Below are 26485 nucleotides of genomic sequence, written 5' to 3' on the forward strand. Positions count from 1 at the left end.
ACTCCTCTTAGTTTTACATCACACATGGTGCTGTTTCTTGGTTCCAATTATCCACCTTCTCCTATTTTGCTAAAAGTTTTTGTTCTCTTAGGAATGGAAGCTGACTGAATGCTTATTCAGCACCCTAATGAGATGATCACAGGGATTTCCTAACCCCCTTTCCATTATTAATATAAACAATCAAACCATACTTGCATTCCTAAGAGGTATCCTTTTGTTATCACGTATTATTCTTGCAAAATACTGATTCTTTTTAAAGTAATGGATTCTACTGGCTAGTGTTTTGCTTAGGAATTTTTCATCATTGCTTTTTATTTGGAAACAACCTAAGTAATCACTAAAAAGGTTAAACAAGTTAATTTACACCACACCCAATCAACAAAATGCCTGTATGATTAAAATAAGTCATATCTACAGATATTAATAGTTTAAATATACTGTTAATTTTAAAACAGTAAACCACAGAACAGTATATGTAGCACAATATAATTTTTTCCAATACATAAAGTTCAGTCTAGAAAGATTTATTTCATACTATTAGTAGCATTACTTTTGAGTAAGAGATCTTATGAATTTCAAGTTTTAATGTCTGTTCTATTTGAATAATTTTATAATAAAGTAGGTACTATTTGTCAATTTCCATAATTTGTTTCCTTTAAATAATGCTCTAGCTCAGCCTACTATGATTTTTTTGGAGGGGGCGGGGGCTCCTAGTTCTCATACTTTTGGCTTCAGAATCCCTTCACACTCTTAAACACTGAGAATCTCAAGGAGTTTTTATATATAGATTATATTTACCAATATTTATTGTAGTAGCAATTAAAGCAGACATTTTAAAAAGACAAGAATAGACAAATACACACTACATCAACCCTCGGGAACACTGACATTACCAATAGTCAGGTAATCCCTATTAAACACCACTGCCTACTCATGAGAGAATAACAGAAAAGAGACAAACTGCATCACAGTATTATTTTAAAAATTGCTCTGACTTTGTGAGCCTCTTCCAAGAGTCTCAGGGCTCCCAAGTATCCCTGAGCCATGCTTTGGGAACTTGGTTTTTTTTCTTCTTCTTCTTAGGTACCACCTTCATCTCTCCTGTCACTGCCTTAGAATTTCCACGATACAGAGAACTGAAAACATTCACAACTATAGAAGCTACTGATCCTAAATTTAATCCTAGTGGCTCACAAAAGTTAATGAGCATTTCTCAAGTTTAAAAAAGCATTTATTACCAACTGGCCAAATCTGATTAATTTCCTAATACTGATCATGGCGTGTCAACAAAAGCAGCTTTGTATGCTTAAATTCTATTTAGTCAGATAATGGATGGATGGATGGACTGATGGATGGAAGGAATTGTTCCTAAACAATGCAATACTCTTTTTGATTGCTAAAATATTTTTTAAGTTTTTACTTAAATTCCAGTTAACATACAGTGTAATCTAAGTTTCAGATGTTATGATATAGTGTTATGTTGTTTTGATATAGTGATCCAACACTTCCATACATTACTTGGTACTCATGACAAGTGTGATGTGCCCTTAATTAAGTACCCTTAATTCCCCATCACACATCCTCTCACCCGCTTCTCCTCTGGTGACCATTGGTTTGTTCTCTATAGTTAAGAGTCTGTTTCTTGGTTTGCCTCTCTTTTTTGTCCCTTTGCTCGTTTGTTTTGTTTGTTTTCTTTTTTAATTTTTTTAAAAGATTTTATTTATTTATTTATTTGACAGATAGAGATCACAAGTAGGCAGAGAGGCAGGCAATGAGAGAGAGGAGGAAGCAGGCTCCCCGCTGAGCAGAGAGCCCCATGCGGGGCTTGATCCCAGGACCCTGGGATCATGACCTGAGCCGAAAGCAGAGGCTTTAACCCACTGAGCCACCCAGGTGCCCCATTTGTTTTGTTTCTTAAATTCCATGTATAAATTATATCATATATAGTATCTGTCTTTCTCTGACTGATTTTGCTTAGTATAATACTCTCATGCTCTACCCATGTCATTACAAATGGCAGGATTCCATCTTTTTTTTTTAATGGCTGAGTAATATATCACAATCATCAGTCGATGGACCCTTGGGCTGCTTCCATAATTTGGCTATTGTGGATCATGTTGCTATGAACATCAGAGTGCAATGTTAGGTACAGAGCACCTAAACTGATTTTTACTTCGCTGTAGCCTAAATGCATCTACGTAAATTAAGACTGTATATAGTAAAAATGACCCAAATCAGTGGATCCAAACTATATATGAGTCAGAATCTTAAAAGATAAAATCAAACCTAGCCCCCTTTTCTATCCCCCACCCATCCATCTTTTCTCTGCAGGAAAGACAGAAAATCACTAGCTTATATCACTAAAATTGATAAATTTTAAAAACTGTAAAATTCAGACACTGTTCAGAAATATAATTATATACACTTAGATCCCTCCCTCGAACTACAGTAAAATTGCCTTCCGTAAGTCCCAAGGACAGAGGCTTTGGACTGCACTTCCCACTCCCCAGACTCAAGTCTACTCTGAATCATTTTACAAATATACTGTGAAACGGGACAAATACTTCTCCCAGTACCTGACAGCCATCATTTTCTGTTAGCTTCCTTATCCCAGGGTTCACGTCTCATCCTTCCAAATGCTTACGATCCACTCTGTGCTTCTGTATTTCCTAGCACCACTCCGGATCCGCTGCTACTTCTGCAGCCAGTAGGCTGCACTCCTTTCTGCTCTTTTCAGCTAATACTGGTATTACCTCCTCCTCTCATCATCTCACTTCTGTCATCCATCTGTTAAATCTGATCAAAACATCTGTTTGGTGTTCTAATTAACATGTATCATAGACTACAGTTAGCTTCAACTTTGTGTTAACACTACTACAGCCTGGAAAGTACCACTTACTCTTTTCTTAGAAAGTGCTGAAAAAATCAGGTAGTGTGATTTTTTTCAAAGCTCAAAAGACAGTCTGCAAAACAGACTTAGTGAAAAGGAACTGTTCCCTATTCTTATATAGAAGGAATCTTAACCGCTCTGATATACCACTTCCACTATTTTGAAAATCTGAGAATCTGTTAGTATGTCAGTCTCTTATGTTTTGTTTGGGTTGTTCTCATACAGAATAGCACAGTGTTTTTTAAAAAAAACAAAAACAGAAAAAAAAACCTTTAAAAAACAAGGTCAAGGAGACAAGACAGAAAATGGAATCTTACAACCATTAGAACTCTTTAGGTAAGCTATCCAGAAGCACTTTCTACTGACAGAATAGTGTGCTACTAAAACATAGAGGAAACATGAGTTCCCTTCCCATGTTGTGATTATGCCTAGAATATAGCCAGTAAACAACATTTGCTCAAAATAGGGTTAAACTATAAGAAAACTGTCAATATACAACTGTTTTTGACCAACAAAATGGCAATCTCCTGTGTCAATTTAATATCCATTCTAACACGAGAGGGAGGAAAAGAGTAATGTGAAGACACTCCAAAGAAATCACATCTCAAGGTCTGCACACAGCATGGGGGTAGAAGAGGAGGTCCTGGGTCCAAACACAAGCCCTCTTGGACCTCTGCCACCACTTCAGGCATTAATGCTCCCCACCACCGCTGCTGGAACAGCAGACTTTCTTCTCTCTGGATCTGACAACCACAGGTTCACCATTTCTAAGCAATCCAATTTCATGCACTTCTATTCCTTTTCAACAGAGCTAAGTTAGTTTAAGTTAAAGATAAAAAAATAAATTCAGAAAGAAAGAGATCTGCAAACATCACTTTCCAGGGTGACAGAGAGGTGAACTTATATAATAAGGGTTTTTTATATTTTAGCCCAATGTGGTATTATGGTATATTGTTAAGGTATCTGGAATAATGTCCAAAGACCAAAATTTTTATCCTTGTTTTGCTACTAACTGTGTGATGTGGGCTATCCAAGCACTTTTAGTCTCAGTTCCCTCAACTACAAAATGTGAACAACTCTTCCACACAGGTTTGTTAAGACAGTTAAATTAAGAAGCACATCATGGGAACTCAACAAATTATTCCTTTCTCTCTCCCTCTCTCTGACACAATTCTCTCTCCACTTAAATACTATACATTTCTCACAATGGTGGCTGGTCATGAGGTTCTCCCAAAACTACATTCCTGATTCCGTGACTTTTCTCATAAATTTCTTTGCATGTGGAAAGGTTCCCCTCCACGAGTACTGATTTTAGAGAAGACTTCATCCACTATTCCTGACCTCTCCCTATGCTTAGCAAGGTTACATGTGGTATGTATATCTTCGTTTTCTCATGTGAGTTAGTTTTATCTCTCAAAGTAGACTATTAACTTTCTGACAAGTTCTTATCAAGTCCTCCGTATTTTCGCCCCCAAATTAGCTCAGTAACAAGAACACAGGAGGATCTGAGAGTTGCTGACCGATTTCCAATCCATAGTCTCTATATAGAGACATAAAATTATTATGCAACTAAGAAGTGCATTACAAACAGATAAAGGCATCTCAAACATTCTAATTCATTAAACCAGAACCATCAATTAGCATTTATTAGGTGATAGTAATTTTACTGCTATTTTTCAACACAGTCTATATTCTGATAAAAGGAGCCAACTCTCTATTCTCTCTAAATATTTACTATTAGCTGTGGACTATTTACAGCAAAAAAAAAAAACTGTGACAGATTATTCTGAATTTAAAGCTCTCTTTCCTTTTCAAAACAATACCCTTTTAGGTCTCTCCTTGCTTAGTCATTGTTTGAAGAACATTTGCATTCTTTAGAATTATGTTTAATCATTAAAATTCCTGAACGGGAAAATGACAAAAGTTCTGAATTCTATCATAACGTATCATTCATTCCCACACTTACTTATATAGGAAATTAGTCATTTATAAAAACTGAAACACCCCGCAATGTTTTTGGCTTTACTTACAGGGCACATCAAGGACACCCGAAGGCTAGTTGTAGCAATTTCACTATCAGGATCTGCAGTAAGTTTTTCTTTAACTTTAAAAAGAAAAAGAATTTTTTAAAAAAATTTTTAACTGTGATATTCTGAACAGGATTACAGAAATAGATATCATCTTATTTAAAGTTTCCCAAACACTTTGATTAGGTCAAGAAACTAAAAAAAGGAAACAAAAAACCCCCAAAATGTTAAGTATTCATGTAAAAACACAATCATACTTCCAGTATTAGGTTAAAGAATTACAAACTTGCAAACTCTAGATTCACATGTTTGATTGCATTTTTTAAATAGTTTCTTTCTAAAAGCAAAATTGCAGGGGGAGCTGTACTTGGGAGCTTCAATGCTTTCCTCACACACACTCAGAGGACTTTTTGTTACAGGGTATTGGTTGTTTCCAACTATTAAATTTGTAAACCGAAAAAGCCAAATACTCTCATACTTCCTTTGACAACTGAAAACTGCAAGAGATGTGCTAATGTCTCTGAAGTTTGATTTTCCAGGTAATGTATACAGGTTAAAGTCTCTACAAGGTCACAAACATATGCATGGCCTCTAGGTGGTTAACACTCAACACCATCATAGAGAAAAGGCAAGGAAATGGGAAACTGGAACTGCAGTGGAATGAAAAAATGGAGGGAAGTGCTTCCTCGGCTTCCAGCTCTAGGCAGGAAGACCGCTACTCTTAAAGAGATGAGAATGGTTTATGTACAAGAAATGCAAACCATTTCAATAGCCCTACTTGGCTCCCTTTTCAATCTGTAGATCCTTTTCTCCTTTCCAGTTCATCCAGCGTTAAGTGAAGTAACTGGGGGAAAAATATTGTCTTTCCCAGAAAAATGTCTTGTTCAATTAAGTTAAGTTACTGAATTATTTACAGTCTGAGTTAGACTTTTTCTCTATTATTATACATTATGAAAGCAAAGTAAAAAATAAAACCTCTGAGAAGTCAAATATTATTGATAGATATCAGCACTTCTTTTGCAAAAAGGGCGTTCTCGTTTAGGATTTTTTTAAATGTACATTGCATTACACACTGGAGGTTCTGAAGACTTGCACTCCTATTTGTGAGTCAACATACGCATCAAAATTACCAACAACCTGACATTTACCTAAATAAGTTTGCATAAAAAAGCCCAAAATCAGACTAGTTGGGATATAAAACTGATCCTTAGGAGTGATTTCTAAGAAGGGCTTTTCATTACAGGGCTCTGTTCAAAGGAGTATTTTTAACTCAAATATATTTTAGGTTTTTTTAAATAATTCTTCACAAATTATTCCTGTATTGATGTATATTTGAGGCTTCCTTTTTTTTTTTCCTCCATTAAAGCATCTCAAATGCTCAGTTTTACAAACATTACTTACTTAGTGCTCTGGAATGATCAGGGTTTCTAATACCTTTCATTTTTAATCTCTGTAATAACATGGCTGATGTGAGCTGTCGTACAAGATATACAGACATGGAGTAATTCTACAAAGAAAGATAATCTGTATTAAAGATGAGAGATAATAGCCTATTTACATAAAATACCTGTCTAAGAAACTCTGGTTTCTAAAAATAACATTCAAAATAACTTTCACAGGAAGGTCAAGGACTGGGAAGGGAACAAAATCAACTTAGCTATTTTAGGGAAGATAAAACTCAATCACATTAAAGGTATTTCTCAATCATTTATCACTTTAAAACATCCAAGTGAAAGATAACATATCTTAGATCTGTAGTTTTCAAACTGTGTTTCTAATTAAGCAAAACTGATTATCCTGGGGTCATCGTGGCATGAATGAGAATGTACCCTCCCGGAATGCCCACTTCTAACTAAAATTTTGTTTTCATGTAATGGGACTGTCACAATATTTGCACTGAAGAATGGGTTCCACTGCAGAAACAAAGTTTAAACACCAGTGGTCTGAATTAACATTCAAATCCAGAGTTTCAAAGTTCTAATTCTGGCAGAAGAGACCACCTCATACATGGCCTTGAACAAATCTTCAAATGAACCCAGTATCAGCTTTCTTCGGAGAAAAACTTTTGACAAATTAACCCCTGTTTCCAAATGCACATTTTATTAGGGAAGGGACAGCTACTGTAGTATTTAAGACACACGAAGAAATGATAAAAATCAAAAAGACAAGGCCAGAAAATAATAGCATCCAATCCCATACCTCTTAGATCTGGCACAAAGGAACCTTCGTTAGCTATTTATAGAGCTATGAAGAGATGAAATAGAATTTTACCTACATGCTAAAAATCTATCTTACTATTTCACTACACATATTCATTCAATTGATCCTATAATAAACAAAATACTTTTAATAGTTACCAAGCCAAATATTGTAAATATCATTTTAATGTCCTGCAACAGTCTTTTTAAGTATCTGAATACTCAATACAGTATGCAAATTTTTAATCAATTAATCATTTTAATTACATTTTAATTAATGGAAAGTATATTACTCCCATTACACAGCAAAAAACCCTGCCAGATCTTCAATGTCTATAATTGTTTACTCAAAAGTATATGTTAATAATTACGTCAAAAAGATACATTCTTCTATTCAAATTTCTCGCATAAGCTTTAAAGCATTAATACCTGCTCATTTACCAATGACTCTTGCATTTGCAAGATTTTACTTATCTTTAAACGGGCCTCAGGAAAGTAAGCAACTTTGCCAAAATCAAACCGTGGCCAAGTTGGGACTAAGATAAGATTTTCTGAATCCTTACCCAATGCATCACTATACTGCACAGTTTGTACAAATGAAAAATATTAGGATCAGTGTCCTATGATAATACAGACAAGTTATGATAAAAATCCAAAACTGAGAGCTCAAGAAAACAATCATTAGAGAGATAGTAATATTTTTTTAGTCCAAATATTAATACAAAGCTATTCTTTATGTCCTCAACTCTGCAACTGCCTTGGTGTGACAACCAAAAATTCCTGCTATGAACAAATGACTCAATTTCTCTGTCAATAAAATAGGAATATTACCCTTTACCAATGAAATAGCAAGACTAAAGTTGATGTTCAGAAACTAACTGAAATCTCTTTTGACATTCTATTATTTCTATATATAAACAAACAGTTGTAAGACAGAAATCCCTTGTTATATTAGTCAGTATCCCATAACTAACATAACACATTTGAGACTAGGAATTAGTAGAAAGCCAGGTTCATCAACCTACAGGTATTGGGAAAATAATGTAATTTTAAGTAAATATTTTCATATGAGATTCCCAAATTATCTGAAGTGACAGCTGTTCATGTAAAAGCTGGAACAGATTATTTTCAACCACATTTAACCATTTTCCTCAAAGCCTGATAAGCTTTGCCCCTCTTCATAAATACATAACATTACCCAAAGTTTCCAGTTTCTTAAAACCCTACTTAAACACATACATAAACACAATTGTGATTCAGGCATTTCCTTAAGAAATAATTACACTCACTTCTTTTCCAAGAAAATAAAGGGATGACACTTAGGACATCTTGAACTTTTCAACCCTAAGAATCCCTACATCTCCACTCCTGAATTGAAAATCACTGCTTTTCAGGAATTAAGATCAGAAAACTAAACAGGTTAGAGCTAGTACCCTGAGCTAAGACAAGACAAATCAACTCCTAGTGAGATCACTTTCATGCGCTACCCAGAAAAGAGTCTTTACCTTTCCGATTTCTGATGCCCAAGAAATGGAAATTTGGTTTGGCACAGCTGAGGATAACCTAACTAAAGATGTAATATTCAAAGGGCGTCCAGGGCGCTTCTGTTCAATCCCATTTTTAGGTGGTGGTGCATAACCCTAGAACCATAAGAGAGAAAAATAATTTTAAATTCTCTGTTGGGGAATCAAACAATTTTCTCCAAGACAGACATAAGTTTGTCTAATTTCCGTTACATAGATCCAATACATATTCTTTTTTTTTTAAAGATTTTATTTATTTATTTGAAAGACATATCACAAGTAGGCAGAGAGGCAGTCAGAGAGAGAGAGAGAGAGAGAGGGAAGCAGGCTTCCTGCGGAGCAGGGAGCCCGATGCGGGGCTCGATCCCAGGACCCTGAGATCATGACCGGAGCCGAAGGCAGCAGCCCAAACCACTGAGCCACCCAGGTGCCCCGATCCAATACATATTCTTATTTTATCCTGGAAATCACAAAATCTTCATCCTAAAGTCACCAATCCAAAGAGGAAACAGACCTTTTAAGAAATACTATTATTTCACAAGTTCAGAAAAGCACCAAAAAATGTTGCATCATTAAAATGAAAAATACTAACATCTTGCCATACTATGAATCTTTTTCCTTTTTATAATGATGAAGTCCCAGAACCTAAGTCAGGTTCGGTGGGGTGAGGAGGTTCGGAGCCGACGACTAAAGAAAGAATTCTTAAGACGTCATTGGTGCAAAATGGTGGTTTATTAAAGCACGGGGACAGGACCCGTGGGCAGGAAGAGCTGCTGCTGCCCCGGGTTGTTAGGAGTGGTTGGTTATATACACAGGAGTTGGGTAGGTGAGGACAAAGGGGTGTCCAGAAGGGCTATTGGGGCAAAGAATACTATCAGGATATTGAAGGCTTAGTTGCTATCAAGTAAAGACAATTGGAAGTCTGGTGGAATGTTACATTCCTGCTATCAAGCATCCTTGTTAATGAGATTTAGGTTTAGAAGAAATTTAACTTTATTTACTTTTCCTTCTACCTCCACCTCCTTCGGTTTTTATGGAGGGGAGGGTAACATTAGGCTTGAGGAACTGAGTTCTGTGTCTTTGGAAATTGGGCTATTGATAAGGTAACTTCTTTGTTGTAATCTCAAGGACATTTGTAAACCAAGGGAGACTCCTGTCTTGCAGGATTGTGATCTCAGCAAGTTAACTATTTATCATTTTATGGCAGTCAGGGGTGCCTGAGGAATGCTACACCTATGGAGGGGAGCGGATGAAGGGGGGGGGTGCAAGGCGCCAGCTCTTGCTTTGTCCTCAGCCAGCCTCCTGCTCCCTCATCAATAAACGATAAAGTTGTACCTCTTTGTATTAATCTATCGTAGGAGCTCCTATTTAAAACACATTCAAATACTGGGGATGGGAAAGAGGGAAAACAAAGTTTGGGGATTAAAGAACAAATTAATGCAAAAATAAATTACTGAAGCTACATTAAAATAAACTTCCTCGCATAGCGAAGGAAGCAATCAACAAAACTAAAAACCTGCTGAGTGGAAGATATGTGCAAATGACATATCTGATAAAGGGTTAGTATCCAAAATATATAAAGAACTTACACAACTTAACACTAAAAAAAAAAAAAAAAAAAAAACAAAACTGGGCAGAAGATGAACAGACATTCCTCCAAAGAATACATACGCGTGGCCAAGAGATAAAAGATACTCAACATTACTCATCATTGGGGAAAGGCAAATCAAAACTACAGAAAGATTATCGTCTCCCACCTGTCAGATGGCTAAAATCGGAAACACAAACAACGGTTAGCCAGGATGTGGAGAAAAAGGAATCCTTGTGCACTGCTGGTGGGAATGCAAACTGCTGCAGCCACTGTGGAAAATGGTATGGAGGATCCTCAGAAAATGAAAACAGAACTAGCCTACAATCCAGTAATTGCACTAGTAGGTATTTACTAGAAGAATACAAAAACATTAATTCAAAAAGATACATGCGTCCCTATGCAGCATTGTATACAACAGCTCAAATGTCCATAAATAGAAGAATGGATAAAGAAGTGGTGCTGCATACATACAATGGAATATTATTCAGCCATTGAAAAAAGGAAATCTTGCCATTTGCAACCACGTGAATGGAGCTAGAGTATACAGCTAAGTGAAATAAGTCAGAGGAAGGACAAATACCATATGATTTCACTCATATGTGAAATTTAAGAAACAAAACAAGTCAAGGGGACAAAAAGAGAGAAACCAAGAACAGACTCTTAACTATAGAGAACTGATGGTCACCAAAGGAAGGAGGGTGGGGGCACAGGTGAAATAAATTACAGGGATTAAAGAGTACGCTTTTCATGATGAGCACTGAGCAATGTATAGAACTGCTGAATCACTATAATATACACCTGAAATTAATATAACACTCTATGTTAACTATACTGGAATTAAAATTTTAAAACAATAAAAGATACAGATGTAGTGAAAAGAAGGGCCATCTGTACCCCAATGTTTATAGCAGCAATGGCCACGGTCGCCAAACTATGGAAAGAACCAAGATGCCTTTCAACGGACAAGTGGATAAGGAAAATGTGGTCCATAGACACTATGGAGTATTGTGCCTCCATCAGAAAGGACGAATACCCAACTTTTGTAGCAACATGGACGGGACCGGAAGAGATTATGCTGAGTGAAATAAGTCAAGCAGAGAGAGTCAATTATCATATGGTTTCACTTATTTGTGGAGCATAACAAATATCATGGAGGACAAGGGGTGTTAGAGAGGAGAAGGGAGTTGGGGTAAATTGGAAGGGGAGGTGAATCATGAGAGACAATGGACTCTGAAAAACAATCTGAGGGGTTTGAAGTGGCGGGGGGAGGGTGGGAGGTTGGGGTACCAGGTGGTGGGTATTATAGAGGGCACGGATTGCATGGAGCACTGGGTGTGGTGAAAAAATAATGAATACTGTTTTTCTGAAAATAAATAAATTAATAAAAATAAAAATGAAAAAAATGCTCTCCATTGCCTTCTTTCCAAGTAGAAAATAAATGGTCATTTTTTAAAACCAGAACATGTCAACAAAGAATAATCAGTATTTCAACTGGCATTAAATGAACTTGATGGCTGTAATACTGATATTTATGCTTTATTCTTTTTCTAATTACTATTTGTGAACCTTCCTTAAAATGTTCTTAAATCATCTGTTGCTTAAAAAAACCGAAGGAGCACAGCTAACCAGTCCTGCCACAGGAATAACATCATGACTGTACTAGGCAATGACAACACATTATAGCTTGCCACCTGGTCATCAACAACTGTAAGATACCTCTGGACTCTAGTGATGTTAAAAGTATGCAATGTTAGAAACAATGAAATACAGTATTGGTGGCATTACACAACAGAGCTAAGGAACACGGTCTATCACAACTAAGAAACCTCTTCACTGCCCCGAAGGAGTTATGATAGTAATTATTCAGTGGGAATACACCAAACTTGCAAACTACGACTTGCATCAAGACTTGGAAAATCATTAAAAACAGCTTGGGCAGGGAAGAAGGAAGGCAAAGAACATAACTTCAACAATGGCCATTACACTATGGAAAAGGGAAGTTGTGTGTGCGCCTGCGTACACGTGTATAGGAAAGTTATGCCCATCTCAAGTTATTCAAGTGAAATAAGACATAAACAATTCAATCTCTTATAAAGACTCTACGAATTGGTTCAATGAGAAAAAAATCGCAAGAAATATCAACGTTCTGGGCAATTCTGAATGAAACCTTTGTTTTATCTGTTTTCTGTCTTCTGGTATGTTCACTGGTAGGTTAGCCAAATAAAACAATGGCACAGGATCTGCCAAGACGATAAAAACAACTCATGAACTAGTCAAAGAGTAAACTCCCTAAACTGGAATCGAATCACCAATGTTTTCAGTCCGTCTGAAGAGGAAGAGAGCAACAAGAGAGGGGAGACTGGGCGACTACAAGAACGAGGTATTAGCAAATCTCAGCCATCTCAAGTATTTTAAATTTATCTCTACCCTACCCAACTAGTTTGATTTCACTGGCAGTTCTGAGTTATCTTTTAACTTGTATTCTCCTTCTGACCATTCTATCACCTCCATTCAGCCATTAATTACCTGGTTATTGAGAACGGGGTAAAATTGCAATTTTCTAAAATATGGATGTGCAGCTTTAACATATTTCTAATGATTTTCCATATCTAAAGCAAAAATAAATTTAAGTTCATTTGATAGGGGACCTCTGGAGGAAAGCTAAAAACCTTCTTTAAGAAGGCTGGTGGAGGGGTGCCTGGGTGGCTCAGTCATTAAGCATCTGCCTCCGGCTCAGGTCATGATCCTGGAGTTCTGGGATCGAGCCCCACACTGGGTTCCCTGCTCAGTGGGGAGACTGCTTTTCCCCCTCCCACTCCCCCTACTTGTGTTCCCTGTCTCACTCTATCTCTTTTTCTGTCAAATAAGTAAGTAAAAATCTTTTTAAAATGAAAAACAAATAAATAAATAAGCTGCAGGAGAGCCAGTAAAGATGTCAGTCTCAACCTAATGTTCCAATGAAAAATACACTCGAAAACCTTTCTGTGATGTACTGTAACGACATCCTACCTGACTTGTAACTGGGACAAAAGTTGACAGCGTTATTCCTTTAACATTTCCCTCTGGAATTTCCTAATTACTTCTACTACCACTACTGTAATACTGTCAACACAGATTTACTATTTTACTGTACATTATAAAAATGTTCAAGGATAGATATAAGTAGAGAAAACTACCCACCAGCCAGCTTCACTAATTACCAACAATATGTTTCCAATCTTGCTTCATTTGCCTGTCTCCACCCACAGCCCACCCAAAAATACACACCCCACACATATACACATTTATTCTAGATAATGCCATTTGACCCATACTTCTATATGGTTTTAATAACACCTTTCAAAAAAAAAAAATAAAACAGTATCACAACCTTATAAAATTAACCGTAATTCTTAAAAAATTACCTCGTATCCAGTGTATATTCAAATTTTCCAACTGCTTCAAATATCTTTATTATTGAAAATTTTCAAACATAAAAAAAGATGGGGCATCTAGCTCAGTCGGTTGAGCATCTGCCTCCTGCTCAGGTCATAATCCCAGAATCCTGGGATTTGCCCCACGGCAGGCTCCCTGTCAGCAGGGAGTCTGCTTCTCCCTCTGCCCCTCAACCTGCTCACCTACTTTCTCAAATAAATGAAATCTTAAAAACTATATACATATATATGAGAAAGGCATAATGAACTCCCATATACCCATCACCCAATTCAATATACATTTGTCATAAACAATCTTTACTTAATTAACCTCACTCCTATTCCAGATTATTTTAAAGCAAATCCCAGGCACATCATGTTACCCACATATATAGCCTGGTACATAAGATGTCCCTTTACAGTCTAATTCAGAATCCAAACTAGAGCCTCACATTGTGGTTAGTTGTCTCTGAAGTCTCCTTTATTCTACAATAATGATTTTTATTCTCCCCCACCCTCTCTTCTTCTTTTCCACTGTCATTTTTTGTTAAAGATACCAAAACTTCTGACCTGAAGAATGACCTCATTTTTTGCATGAGGCTTCCTCATGGTATAAAGTTCTGCTGCTCCATCTCCTGTAGACATTTTAAGCTGGTAGCCAGTTATGCACGCTTGATTTGATTCAGATTTGAATCTTCAGACACAAAACTTCATAGGGAATGTTAGGTACTCCCCACCATACCACATCATGAGGCAAATAATGAGTTTGCCCCAGTTTACAGTGATGTCAAAACTGATGAGGAATTCAGCCTGACCCTGACATCAGCCTGACCCCTCCATGGTAACATTCCCCATCAAGCTTTGACCTAATAGTTTTAGCACCCATTGATGGTTACCTAGATCGATTATATAATTATGGATTTGAAAAGAATGGCTTTCTAATCCATTATTCCTTTTATTTATATTAGTTAAAATGTTTCCATAAAAAAAACTTGACTGTGCACATGTCTGACTACCCTGAAATCAATGACTCTCTGCCTTTATCAATTTTTAGAATACTGAATTAGTACAACTTCCAATGGTTTATTTCAATGTAATTATAAACTCAATCATGTATTTAATAGCTCTGCGTCTACTGTAGTAGTATCTTTTAGATAATCCCATCTTAGGCCACAGGAATCTGGTTAAATTGGGGGACAGAAGTGTATGTTTAAAAGAAAATACTGACTTTACCTCAGTCAAGATTTACTGTGAGGCAGACCATTTGCGTAACTAATGCATAAAGGAAAAAATATATATGAGAAAAAAGAAATCCATGAACACAGAAACAGAATATATTAGGATAAGAGGGTGAACACCAAGAAGACTTCTGACTACATCAAGAGGAAATATTTGATTTCTGCCAGCTGAATTGCAGCACATATCCTCTTCATTCTACAAAATCTTTCCAAGTAACACTCCCCACTGTCAACCCAATTCTACGATATCCCACAACGTTACAGCTCCACAGATTTACAGAAGCTTCTCAAAATCTATTTAAAAAGAAAAACCATTCAGCCTCTCAAAATCATTCTAAGCAAAGAGGGTCTTTTTCCTCTTTCCTTTTCTTCTGTTCTTAAAAACAAAATTTTCTCATCTTCTATCAGTTTGTACACTGGCAGCCCTGGGAGCCAAAGACGGGAAAGGGGGGATACTCTCAGAGACAGTTTCACTTTTATCTGTCCATGCTATACATGTCATTCTACAGGTCCTGCTGTGAGCTGCTTACTGTTGTCCTTATATTAAGGAATCTTAATCCCTGTATTAAGGGATCTGAAAAACTGATGCATTGGGGCGCCTGGGTGGCTCAGTGGGTTAAAGCCTCTGCCTTCAGCTCAGGTCATGATCCCAGGGTCCTGGGATCAAGCCCCACATCAGGCTCTCTGCTCAGCAGGGAGCCTGCTTCCTCCTCTCTCTGCCTGCCTGTCTCTCTGATTATTTGTGATCCCTGTCTGTAAAATAAGTAAATAAAATCTTTAAAAACAAAACAAAACAAAACAAAAAACTAATGCATGAAGGCATCTCCTAAAACTCACCATCCTAAAACTCATGGGTAAAACAGTAGAGGAACTGCTTTCATCACTATTTGACCCTTAAGAATCCAAGGACACATTGCTATTATCAAGGTAATGCTATTTCTCATTCAGCTTTCTCTTTGTTCATGCAGTATCATGGTTCCGTAATAACTGGATACTGCAATAAGGTCTACACAGAGAGACTGGTTCCAGGATACAAATCCAAATACATTCATAGTTCTCATGGGAAATTCCATGACTGTGTCAAGCTTATTCTCTAGGATTTGCTGTGCAATAAACTAGGATCATGGGCAAGGATCACATGTCAAACTTCTCTGTGACCTGTCAATGTTTCTTACAACTGGAACAAAGTCCCTGAGGATCTCCATGCTGGTAAGGAGTTCAACATATTAATTTCTAAAAGGTCAGTAAAGTTTCCTCTTCTGAGGCTGCAGTATACTCCCATGATTTTCATAAGCCTGCTTCATGCTAGTAAAGGCTCTATATTTCATTACCCCAATCAGTAGCAATTGTGGATCAAGAAGTGGTTTAAGGAGTTTTCTATCAGTTGCATGTAAATTTACATCAGCTGTTCCACAGAAGGTCACAAAGCCAAAAAGCCTCTTTGGGAAAGTCTGGCATTTGATCTCTGGGATGGCCTGATTAGGTCAGGAAAGCCCCCCCACCCAAGCCCCCACTGCTTTCTGTTTTTGAAATCTATCTTTCCCTTTGTCCTAAGGCTCCCTATTTTCACCTCCTTCACAAAGCCCCTGGGGCCACTGAAGGCCCCTGGCTCCAGAGGCAAGGACCAGACTCACTAAACAGTAACTGATATATTCACAAACAGTCTAATATAAGCACTGAAGGTTTAGTTGGTGCTTTGGGAAAGAAACCAACAGTTTCTTTCTACCAGAAAAAGTACTCAACTGCCTAATTTCTTCGCTCTCAAAAGGACTGAAGAGTGACACATTCAGAGATTTCCATAGATAGAGCTCATGGATGAAAATGCCATCCCAAAGAATAACACTGCTCCATTTGGAGTATTTTGTGTAACCTGTAACCACCATATTTTCTGCAGCAATGCCAAAGTTTAGGTAGAACCTCACACATTTCAGATAGTCCCCATCATTAGCACAGCCGCATGATACTGGACAGGTCTTCAAGGTAGGCCTAGATACCAAAAAGATCTTCACAGTTAGATCTTCCAAGGGTGGTGAGAGGGTTAAAAAGGAACAAAAATGAAGGTCAAGGAAATTTTAACAGGTCTCAGACAAAGAAAACTGGGTATGAATGGTCACTGAAAGTGTGTAGAGGCATTCCACAATCTGTGATTTTCCTGGGATTCCCTCATCACACATGTGGCCATCCACTGACATTGGGTGGCCTTCAGTTGCAAGGAAAATTGCCTCTTCCCTTCATTCAGATCTTTGTATGATCTATCCAGATAAAAGACAGTCCCTAAGAATCTACTGTTGCTCATTGCCAGAAACCTGAGAAATAAAATGTCCCACCTGGGTCTTGAACAAGCATGGGGCCATGTAAGCATTTCTCCTGACCAACATCTACTCCATCTCTGCAATTTCCTCGTTCATTCCCAAAGGACTATCTCAAATGACTCAGCCCCACAGACATCTTTCAAAAAGAGCCAAGCAGCAACAGTGCAGTATTGCTCAAGCTCTTTAAAATTCATGAATTAGGTACTTCTCGGGTCTCTAAATCCACAGGCTATCAAGAGACAAAACAGGACTCCTAACAATCAAGTCAGATATTTGACTACAAGGGATTGGCTTTGGCCATGGGCTGTCTTCACCTTTTGGCGGGCGGGGGTCGTGGGGGTGGTGATCAAGACAACCATCTGGTTCTGGTAGAGCCCAGAGTCCTTAGACCACATTGTCCAGTCTGCTCAGCTATTCATGTGTGTTGTTAATATACTTATTCCAGAGCCAAGCCTTGTGCTCAGCAGGGATACTAAACAGCTCCTCCGTACCCCAGCACCTCCTTCTCTGTAGTCTCTGCTGCTGAAATGGCAACTTAGCATCCTCATGAAATTACTGTTTCTCGCAGCATATTGTGGATGAAATGCACCTCCACTTTGCAAGGCTTGACAAACAGGCCATGCTCTCCTACTTTTCCGACTGTGGCTTTGCCAGCCTTCTACACGGTTGCACTAATTACTGACTTATTCCAAGCCTCAGTGGAGACAGATATACAATCCAGTTCAATAATTCAGTGTTATTTTAAGATGAGACTAAAAGGATCTGAAGAGTCCAGAATTATCTATCAGGCCAGAAACAGGCTGTACACACTATGTGTGCGTGTGTGTGTGTGTGTGTGTGTGTGCATGCGTGTGTGTATCGTAAGTGCTGAAGCCACCATACTGCTTCACTGCTTTAACAAAGGGCTGTCAATCAAATACCGTTGCATCCACCCACCCAGGTGTGCACATCATGACCCAAACTTGGAATCCTTGCTCTCCACATCCAGTCGCTCTCAGCAGCCTCCACCTTTTACCATCTACTCCATGGAGAAGGCCTAGCTAATTCAGATAACTACCACAACATGCTGCCCTATCTATGCAAGTCATGCCCTGTTATTATATCATTTGATACGATCCTAAGAGTCTTTCACAGCGCCCCTGCTTCCTGACACAAGGCATTCCAGGCTCACCTTTTCCATCTCCCCCAGACCTAGAATCAGCCACTTCTCCAAGGAGTCATGAATCCCTCTAGTGGAACAAAGTATTTAACGTGGATAATAAGTCTGCTCATTGGTACGGAGTTGTCATTGTTTCTTTGCCTTGTGAGTATTCAGACTAAATTTACATGCAAGCCTGGTAAAGAAAAAGCAACTTACAGGCAAAGGAAACAGCTTCCCATTTACTTTTATACATAGACTATTGGGATAGTTGTCTTCTTGAGGGCAACTTGTCTCTGCCAGGCAAAGTCTGTATTAAAGAAAAGAAAAAAAGAAAATTGTTCTTAAAGAGTGTACCCAAACATATTTACATATTTCAAGTTCACAACTATATGCACATAGATAGCAAGTATAAAATTAACAGAAAATTTCAAACTCACCTCAGCTGAACCTGGACTGTATAATCTCTCCTACCACCTGGCAAAAAATCCCTGTTGGAAAGACAAAGAAACTGGGTTGAGAAGGCACAATGAGAATTCACAGGAACTTTCGCACAAAAGCATTGTTAGTATTTTTTATCTTATTCCTAAAGATTAATACTCCCCTACCAATAGCACAAGACTTAATCAAAACACTATAGTGATGAGAACCCCTCATTTACTTAACATTTAGTCATGTCTTTATGGCAATTTTAAGGTATTTTCAATTCACAGGAACTTTCATGATGCAGTATTTATTTCAATAGGCAACAGATTTGGTTAACATGAAAAGAAGTACCCTCGGTTCTAAAGGAGATTAATAAATTAATTTGTTTGCTCATAATCGTTCTTACTTTGGCTGGGCATTTTATTTTATTTTTAAAGATTTTATTTATTTATTTGACAGAGAGAGAGAGAGATCACAAGTAGGCAGAGAGGCAGGCAGAGAGAGGGTGAGGCAGGCTCCCTGACGGGCAGGGAGCCTGACGCGGGCTCGATCCCAGGACCCTGAGACCATGACCTGAGCTAAAGGCAGAGGCCTAACCCCTGAGCCACCCAGGTGCTCCCTTGGCTGAGCATTTTAATTATGTGACTTTAAAAAAAAAATACGTAAAAACTCATTCACTAGACTATTGGTCTGGAATGCAGACCGAGCTTTAGCTTTTATAGTATGTGATTCTAATATAGAACCAAAATGGAAGAACGAGTGCCTAGAGTCTCGGCATCTCTATACCATGGCAACTTCATAATTAAGTATCCAAATAAGGACACAGAACCTCTTAGAATTTCTACATGAGAACCTAATAGAGTCCCATATAAAATATTTTTGGCACTGAACATTCCAAAGCCTTGTCACTAAGGAGCCCACAGTGAAGCAGCACTGTGATTGCTTGGGAGCGTGTCAGATATGCAGAATCTCAGACCCCACTGCAGACATGCAAAATTAGAATCTGCACTTTATCGAGCTCCCTAAGTGACATGAATGCACGTTATAGTGTAGAAGTATTGTCCTTAGCAATTATCATCAATCTTGGACTCCATCAAGGAGAAGAGTACTAGAAAACAGTCCTTTCTTAAGAGTACATTTTGCCCTCACTTTGCTCTAACTGGGCCAGTCTTCTGTCACTATGTTCACTGGAAGGCAATAAAGCACCACAGTGACCAGCTTGGGTTCTACAGTCCCAAACTGTAGGACCTCGGGCAAACTATTTTTTTTTTTTAAAGATTTCATTTATTTATTTGACAGAGAGAGAGATCACAAGTAGGCAGAGAGGCAGGCAGAGAGAGAGAGAGAGGAGGAAGTAGGCTCCCTGCTGAGCAGAGAGCCCGATGCGGGACTCGATCCCAGGACCCTGAGATCTGACCTGAGCCGAAGGCAGTGGCTTAACCCACTGAGCCACCCAGGCGCCCCTCGGGCAAACTATTTAACCTCCCTGTGCCTCTGTTTCTACATCTATTAAAGATGGAAAATTATGAAGCTGTTGCAATGATTAGATGTGTTAACGATACAGGTAAAGTGCCTGGAAGTATAAAGTGCTCACTCAGCCAGGGTGGGCAGCCAGCTGCTATGATTATTAACTCTGCTTTTACTTTCCCTCGCCGGTAGCCTCCACCTTCTCAAATGTCTATTCAAAATATCCCCATGCTCTAGACAACACTGACCTCTTGTGAGTAACCCATATCATTCCCCTCATATAAATCAAAAAACGTTTCAGTCTGGGTGCTGGTTCAGCAACAAAGACACAGTATTTGCTCTCAAAGGTCTCATGCTAGTAGGTAACAGATACATGCTACTAAAATAAAATGTGACAAATGCTACGGTACTTTACCAAAAAACAGGTGCTACAGAAAAGATGCAAGTTTTACTTTGTCTTAAAAGTTCAAGGCATTGAGGCGTGTGGGTGGCTCAGTGGGTTAAAGCCTCTGCCTCCGGCTCAGGTCATGATTCCAGAGTCCTGGGATCGAGCCCCGCTTCAGGCTCTCTGCTCAGCAGGGAGCCTGCTTCCTCCTCTCTCTCTGCCTGCCTATCTGCCAACTTGTGCTGTCTGTGAAATAAATAAATAAAATCTAAAAAAAAAAAAAGTTCAAGGCATTTATCACAGTTCAGTCAAACTAAAAAGTTAGGTTTGTACAGCAATGGTTCTGCCTGTATCTACTTAGACCCAATTTCACCATTAACAGTGACTTCACCGGTGCAGATTCTCAGCAAAAGGGAAGGGGGAAGATCAACCAGAGAAACCTAACAGAATCTTGTTGGGTTGGGAAACATAATCTGAAAAAAGAGCAATGGTAAAAGACATACTAAAAAGATAGCTGGGAAAATGATGTAAAGGGTTTTAAAGAGCTTGCCTAAGGATTTATACTTTATGCCAGTAAGAGAAATGAACATAAACTGGGGAATGCAATGTACTATATATGTCCACAAACATGAGGAGTAATTGAGTAAGCATCTTCTGACATTCAAATTTCTGCCAGTCACCATTTCTAGGAACTTTCACATGTTCATCTCATTCATCAAATATAAAGCAGGCTGTATGTCAGGCACTGTGACAGGCTTTGAGAATATAAAAAGGAGTAAGATGATGTTGTCATCGAGTTTGTAAATTCAAGTAGTCAAATAAATGCAATGAAGCTTTAAAAGAAAGTAAGTATGTAGTACAGTGAGACAAAGTGTGTGTTTGGGGAAATCTGGAAAGGCATCACAGAGAAGCTAAGACTAGAACTGGCCCTAAAATACACTTCAAGTTTGCCAAACAGAATGGGGAGGAAGAGAATATGCAAAGGGACAAAGCTGTGACAGGCCAGTTGCTGGGGAAGAGTAGAGTGACAGGAGATGCAATGTGACAGAAAATGAGTAGAACAAGATGTTGAAGAGAACTGCCAGGCAACAGAGTGTGGACTTCACGAGCTATCACTTCAGGGTTTTAAACACAAGAGAGAAAACACCGAATGGGCTTTAGAACGCTCTCATGGTTAGCAGAAGAGTTAGGGGACCACTGCAATTGTATCAGCAAAAGATGAGGGCTCGAAGGCTACTTAAAGGTAAACATCACTGAGTGGTATTTAGGCATAAAACAGAATTCAGTGACTGACTAGATACAGAGGCAGGATAAATAGGGCAGCGTCTAGGGTGGGGCCCAGGTTTTGGAATGGGGATAAGGCCACTCACCAGGGTAAGAAGTAAAGCAAGTTATGACACTTAATGCCCCAGCCACTGACTGAGGTGGTGATTATTTTTCCTATGTTACATTGGGTAAATAAGATTCAATGGGCTTTAGTAACTTACCCAGGGGCACAGAGACAGGCCTAAGTGGTTGGGCCAGTATTCACATTCCTTTTGGTATTATTCCAAAGACCATGCTAGCTCCCTAAAGGACAGAGTTGCATCATGTTTTAAATCGTGAAAGAGACATAGAAGAAGGATCAGTAGAGTGTAGCAAACCGACAGGACATGGTGGATGAGGTGTGGGATAATACAAAGGGGGCTCTGTGTCTGCACAAATCCCACACCATTAACGAAATGGGTAGTGGGAAGAAATATACCAAGCACAAGTCTCCTTGAAGCCAGTTTATTTTTTCACCTTTGCACGCCTGGTACTGGGAACACTGCCTGGATCATAATAGGCAGCAAATAAATACATGCCATGAAGCTAAATGAATAAATGAAAGAACAAAAAATAAACAAGCAAGTTTGGGCAGAACGAAAGTTCAATTCTGAATGTGCTGTTTGATGTACCTGTGCATCATCGAGGCAGGGACAGTGAATATGGACTCTAGAGCAAAGTGGAGATCTTGCAGCCAGCAACATAAAAATAACAATGCACATTCACAAAAACTATCAGAGAGTAGTGAGAAAGGAATCACAGACTGATTCCTGGGAACCCACAAGAGAAGTCAGTGTGAGAAGCTGAGACGGGATGATTAGGGAGGCACTAGTAGCAGATGGAAGTGGAGTGCTAAAACCAAGAAGAGAACTAAACTCAATGATAAATCTTCACAAGACGTAATAAGAAAAGAACAAAACAATCTGAACCTGAATGTGTATGAGCCTCATTTAGACCTTACTACCATGAGATGAGGGGAGAAGATGGATGCACAGCAGGAGTTCTCTAATTTGTCAGAGACTGGGAACACCTGGGGAGCTTTACAAACTGGGTTCCATCCTCAGAATTCTAACTGAACTGTTATGAACGAAACATGGGTATTCAGATTCCTAAAAGCTCTCAGTTGATTCTAATATGCAGCAAAGCATGAGAACCACAGGCACAGAAGTTAAATGACATCACAAGAAGTACCTCTGGATCCAAATCCAGCACATGTAATATGCTATGAAGTAAAGGAACCGTTTTTTTTTCAAGGAGAGCGGTAAGAAATATTCTAAGAACAGAAACAGAACTCTTTGGAGAAGTGATCGATTCCGGAACTGGGACAGAGAAATTACAAAATGAACCTAGAGCACCCTTTGGTGCCAAAAAGTAAAGCAGTGCTCAGGAACCGTCGGAGACGGTTTGGCACAGGAGCCAAATGAAAGATCAGCCAATAGCCAGAGGTAGACCAGTCTAAACAACATGAATTAAAATTATCACAGCACTGCATTATAATCCAGATTACTCAAGAGCCTACGCAGATACAAGTAAATGACTGAATAAGTAAATGGGTGAGAAGGGACAGCTCTTCCTTACAAAACAACTCTAATGTGAAAAAAAATAAGGACATCAGAAAACCACTAGAATACAAGAGTGTTTATGACAAAGCAACTGCTGAAGGAAAAGATCCATCAGTGAATGCTAAATCAGTAGGCAAAAATTTGAAGAGGAACAGAATATGTGCCTTGTCTCCAAGTATCTCCCCCAAGATATTTATCACTAACGAAGGAAAAAAACACAACCCTATAGTGCCAAAATCTAGTAGAGAGTACCTTAACCAAGTGATCAATACTATGTAGTGATCAATAACATGATACACTAAGAATGGCATATAACTCAAGGTATTCTTGCCAAAAATGCTTAAACTCATGAAAAAATATCAGACAAACCCAGTATTTTACAAAATACCTGGCCAGGACTCTTCAAAACTATCAAAAGTTATGAAAGACAAGGAGATCTAAGAAACTGTCACAGACTGAAAGAGACTAACATGAAACTAACAATTAAAGGTTTGGGGATCTTGAATTGAATCTAGGAATAAAAGTTCATTAGCAAAAAAAACTTGTGAAATCTGAGTAAAACCTATAGTTTGGTTAACAGTACCATACCAAGGTTAATTTCTTGGTTTTGATAACTGACTATGGTTATGCAAGTTGAAGCTGGGTAAAAAGTATATCTATTTTCATAACTTTTCTATAAATCTATAATTACTTCAAAGTAAAGTTTTTAAAAAAATCTTGGGAGATAAATAAAAAGTAATTACATGGACCATGTTTAAATAAATGAAAATTTAAATTTTCTTAGAAACAACTAAGAAAATCTGAATATGGGCTAGTCACTGTTTTATATTAAGGAATTATTATTTTATTGTGATTATATTAAGAACTAATTAAAGATCCATCTTGAGGTATTTCCAGCTGAAATTATACGATGCTTGTTGATTTCCTTTAAAATATTTTAGAAAAAGGGCACCTGGGTGGCTCAGTCAGTTAAGTGTCTGCCTTCAGCTCAGGTCACGATCCTGGGGTGCTGGGATTCAGCCCCATGTCCTTGGCTCCCTGCTCAGCAATGAGTCTGCTTTTTCCTTTGCCCCTCCCCACTGCTGATGCACGTTCTCTCATAAGTAATATCTTTAAAAAATATATTTCAGGAAAAAGGTGGGGGGGTTACATCCAAACTGCCTAAGTGTTGATAATTACTGAAGTTGGGTAATGGGTACCAAACTTTCACTTCTACTCATTAGGGAGAAGATTTTGTATTATTTAATATGACTCTGGCTTTGTCTATATGTGTATGTGATTTACTTTGTCTTCTTTGGAAGGAGACCTACAAATAGCCTTCTATTGTTTTTTAATTTTTATACATAAGATACACAAAATTTATCATGTTAACTTCTTTAAGTGTATAGTTCTGTGGCATTAAGTATACTCACACTGTTATACAACCACACTACCATCCAGTTCTAGAACATGATCAAAATGTTTAGATGAGATTTAAATTTTAGTCATTCATATTTGGACTACTTAATATAATTCACATAGTTCAAACTTCAAAAACATATAAAAAGGATATAAAGTGAAAACACAGTCCCAACTCTGGCCCTGGCCATCCATTCCCCTGTACAGAGGCAGCTGATCGGATCTGTCTAGACATATTTTAGACACTTAAGCAAATTACACACACATCTACCTTTTTAGGGCAACTGCTAAGTTATTCACATTTTGATGGTTTGGTTTTGTTCACTTACAAATGTACCTTGAAATCTGTATCTTTATATCTGACACACTCTAAATAATCTCCTTCCCTCAAAGATCCACGCAACATTCTTGAAGCCTTCCCAGACCACCAACGTTAATAGTAATCTCATCCTCCTATAAATCAGTTATTTGTAATTACTAAAATTGGATCTCTTCATCTGACACCGTGCAATGCCAAGACCATTTTATGTATATGAACTGGTTCATTAGCAAGAGAAGCTGTACTATGTAATATAGTAATTTGTACCTAATACAGAGTAAACGACCTCAAGCAAGGGATCATCACTGAATAACAAACAAGACTTAAAATTAATGATAAGGTTTTGGATATAAAATATAATTTTAATAATATAAGTTATTTTAAAATTTCAATTTGTTCTATTTATTTGTTAGTTGGTTTATTACTATCCCCAAGATTGAAAGTACTTCCAAATTTATAAAAACTCACTGCAATGTCTTGCTCCTGGTGAAAATGAACCACATCAGGCTACATTCATTTTACATCTTTGATAATTTGCTCCTCTGGATTTTCTGTTTTCTGAAACTCCTATTATTTTGGGTATTGGATCTTTTGGACTAATCCTTGTACTGCTCATAGAGGAGGAGCATTCAAATGAACAGCTGAAAGGAGGCAAAGACCTCTCCTCTGCTCAATCTTCTACTTTTAACTCTACAGTCCCAGAAAAATCATTTAACCTCCTACAGCCCAAATTTGTTTTTACTAAATCTTTTAAGAATGCAATTTTAAAGAGTCACATGCACATTATTAACACCAAAGAGGACTATATTTTTAACTGGAAAAGTATACACTATTTCCTTTTCTTTCGTCTTACATCTTAGCTCATTTGCTCTTTATAAATGTGTCTATTTTGTTCCTCCAATTTTTCTAAAAGGCAAAGCGAAGAGTACTTTCCATAATTGTTTTTAGATTTCTACTAATTTTATAGTCTTGGTGACCACATACCTCAGAACAGTGCCAGTTTATTAATTTTTCTGGGCTAAGAACATGATGTCTACTTTAACTCTTAAACTGCCTCAGTTTGAATGATAAAATTTATAGACATCCTATCTTTGGGCTGTTGTCACAAATTCTTTTTTATGTTGCTATATTTGGAATAAAATTTTCATTAAAAGTTATTGCCACAAAGTCAAAAAAAAAAAAAGTAAGCTAGGGTTTTAGTCAAAGATTAAACTGTTTTCTAATACAGAGTATTTATTAAGTATTTGGCTAACTTTAGTCAATTATACTATGTTTTCTTAAGGAACAATAGTC

At 37.9% G+C, this 26485-nt stretch overlaps 1 protein-coding gene across 7 annotated transcripts in view; it reads right to left on the reverse strand.

Annotated features, from left to right (window-relative positions):
- The window catches only part of PIAS2 (protein inhibitor of activated STAT 2), a 91232-nt gene that overhangs the window by 24355 nt on the left and 40392 nt on the right, over positions 1-26485 (reverse strand). For all 7 annotated transcript variants that reach the window (XM_045065594.1, XM_045065589.1, XM_045065592.1 and 4 more), the window contains exons 4-8: positions 18771-18821; positions 18550-18640; positions 8621-8755; positions 6319-6424; positions 4921-4994 (exon numbers count right to left, since the gene is read on the reverse strand). In XM_045065594.1, coding sequence (XP_044921529.1) covers positions 4921-4994; positions 6319-6424; positions 8621-8755; positions 18550-18640; positions 18771-18821 — 457 coding nt within the window. The remainder of the gene's footprint in view (positions 1-4920; positions 4995-6318; positions 6425-8620; positions 8756-18549; positions 18641-18770; positions 18822-26485) is intronic.

The sequence above is a fragment of the Mustela putorius genome, unplaced genomic scaffold, assembly GCF_011764305.1.
Source record: "Mustela putorius furo isolate JIRA1106 unplaced genomic scaffold, ASM1176430v1.1 tig00003858_pilon_pilon_pilon, whole genome shotgun sequence".
NCBI classification, from domain to species: domain Eukaryota; kingdom Metazoa; phylum Chordata; class Mammalia; order Carnivora; family Mustelidae; genus Mustela; species Mustela putorius.